Below are 2,993 nucleotides of genomic sequence, written 5' to 3' on the forward strand. Positions count from 1 at the left end.
TTAGAGTGAACTGCTAAATGAGGATGGACCTGGAAGAAATGAGACTTCAACAGCTCCCACCATCATCTGTACCACTTTCTTCATTGTTGGCCTTAGTGATGGATCCTCCTGAATGCACCATATTGCAATCATCACATAGTTCTCCACTCTCTTCACGTCATCTAGTGCCTCCTCATCATTCTCCACTAACAGATCCAGTTTCCTTTCTTTAAAGCAATCATAAGCCCAGTCAGCTAGTATCATCCGATCCTCATCTTGTGCCTCTACCTCAAAACTTTTTCTGCAGCAAATGAGCTCTAGCAACAAAACACCAAAGCTATAAACATCCACCTTAGCTGTAACAGGCATGTGTCTGAACCATTTTGGGGCAACATATCCTTTAGTTCCCCTAATACTTGTAGTAGTTCGAGTTTGGTCCGTTTTCAATAGCTTGGCTAATCCAAAGTCCGAAATTCTAGCTATAAAAGAGTCATCAAGGAGGATGTTCTGCGGCTTGATATCACAATGTATGATCTGGGTGCTACATTCTTCAAGCAAATAAAAGAGCCTTTTTGCAGTTCCTAATGCAATTTGAATTCTTTGGTGCCAATTAGGTCGCGAACCCCCAAAGAGGATGCTTGCTATAGAACCATTGCTCATGAATTCATATACTAGAAGTCGGTGCTGCCCCTCATTGCAGAATCCTAGCAGTTGGACCAAATTTCTGTGGTTTGTTCTGTCAATAGCACTCACTTCAGCTTTGAACTCCAGATCTCCATCTCTCACCATATCATTCAACCTTTTAACCGCAACTAGTTTTCTATCCTCAGATTCTAGAACCCCATTATAAACTTTTGCAAAGGCACCCCTCCCCAGCTCTTCCCTGAACCCATTTGTAGCTTCTGTTAGCTCCTCATAAGTGTAACTTCGCAAATTCATGCCTGGCATGACTGGGTATGGTTTATGGGCCTTTGGTTTCCAATATTTGAAACGAAAAACAAGCAGAAAGACAGCCAACAGGAAGAGTAAGTTCAGAAACACTGAGCTACTAAGGAGCACTGACACAATGAGTATCACAGTTGATTGATCTTTCTTCTTCAAATCTGCACCTAAAGGCTTCAAAGTAGAATTGTCCTTTCTTATTTTGATCAGAGCTTTTCCTTTAAAACTAGAATCTATCCTCCCATTTGGGAGAGGAGCTTTCTTCTTCCAACATATCCTATTTTCATAAACGGCAGCAGCGCAGAAGCAATCACCCAAGCAAGCTGTCCTGCACCAATCCTCATTTTGTTCTGGAAAGGATTCATAATCAGTCATGCCGGGCCAATCTGTATTCAGCATTGATTTCAAATAAAAAAGATCTGATTCTGGCAAGGCTTCATCACAACTTTGTGAAAGAAAGTTCTGTTTGCAACCTTTCATAACATCTTCTGGATCAATGAAGGTGTATCCATCTGGGCATTGGCATTTTGGTCTTTGACCGTCGAACATGCAGTAGCTGTTATACCCACAAGCTCCACTACCACACATGTCAATTGGAATAGAATTGCATATATTCGAAGGTATGAAGTTTGGCAAATAAGACCAACTCCTGGGCATTAAGCTGCTTTTTGGGTAGACATAATGCCTTAAAACACCATCATATTCCATGATTGCTCTTTGATAGAAGTCCTGCATAGAACTAGGATTTGATAATATACTCTTAACTATGCTTCCATTTTTTGTTATTAAGATTATAGAGCCAGACTGGTTGAAGACTACCTTAAAGCCGCTTATATTTTTTTCTGGCCAATAATCAGCGTAAGAATAATCCGTGGGGTAAGCTCTAGTTTGAAGCGCAAGACTTCCATCCGATTTTAGTTGGAACTGGAACCTTCCGTTAGAGTAATTCATTTCTGAGTAACAAGCAACAAGCTTGCTGCCCTGACTCATTGTCTGTGAAGGTAACATTGTGTCAGTTGGATGATCAAAACTCTGCCACAAAAGGCTAGAATCCTGGCTTGCCAACACGAAGTTTCCAGTGTCAAGCATGGCTGCATAAGCAACTACTGAACGGACTAAGTCAACTTTCCATATCTCAAGGCCTGCTGGGTCATTGAGTACAAATTTGCCATCTTTGGTAAGCTCTACTTTTGATCCTCTTGGCACAAGATTGTCTCCATTGGCTGACCAGACAATGGTTTTTTCAGGTAATTTGTTGGACCAGATGGCTAGTAGATATCCTCCCTTTCCAATTTGTTGGAAACCAAAAGCAAAGTCACCAGAAGGCGATGCCCAGTAAGAGTCTTTTTCCTGTGCAGTAAGGGATGAACCCAGAGATTGGTTGCTGGAAGTTTGAGCAGTGGTGGAATGTGGCAACAACAAAATAAGAAACAACAAAGAGAGAAGATATGATAGTTGTAAAGCCATACTAGTATGAGGAGTTTACAAGTGATACCCTTTGTAGTATAATGATAAACTGTATTATGACATATCCACTGGTAAAGGAAGCTCTGCATGTGGAGCATTTTGTTTAAGTAAAGATGAACTTGAGCCCTTTATTATGTTTTCTTTGCTGACTGTGTTAGGAATGCTATAAGCATATGGATAATAATTGTTGTATTGAGATTTCGTTAGTTAGTTAGTTACAATTCCAAGCATGTTAATCACATTTAGCACATGTTGGAATTATTAATGCACATGGGGAATAATAGAACCTAGTTAGTTAGTTAGTTACAATTCCAAGCATGTTAATCACATTTAGCACATGTTGAAATTATTAATGCACATGGGGAATAATAGAACCATTAGGATGAGGCCATGTGGACCAATGAGATTAGAGCTAGTCTCCTATAAATACATGATTGTAATCCAATATGAGGAATGAATGAAGAATAAACCAATTTGTTAGTGCATTTCTCTCTCTTAATCTCTCTCTTTCTCTATGGAGGGTGACTACCTCAAATTAAGTCAATTTACCTATAATCCCTATCCATTCCCTTATAATTCCTATCAATCTCTATTAGGAACCACCG

General features: G+C 39.8%; 1 protein-coding gene across 1 annotated transcript; it reads right to left on the minus strand.

Annotated features, from left to right (window-relative positions):
* On the minus strand, window positions 1-2,388 carry LOC126712727 (G-type lectin S-receptor-like serine/threonine-protein kinase LECRK3). Its single transcript, XM_050412215.1, has one exon. It carries the CDS (start codon window positions 2,386-2,388, stop codon window positions 1-3), a length of 2,388 nt encoding a protein of 795 aa, XP_050268172.1.
* Window positions 2,389-2,993: the final 605 nt, after the last annotated feature.

Source organism: Quercus robur, chromosome 1 (assembly GCF_932294415.1).
Source record: "Quercus robur chromosome 1, dhQueRobu3.1, whole genome shotgun sequence".
NCBI classification, from domain to species: Eukaryota; Viridiplantae; Streptophyta; class Magnoliopsida; order Fagales; family Fagaceae; genus Quercus; species Quercus robur.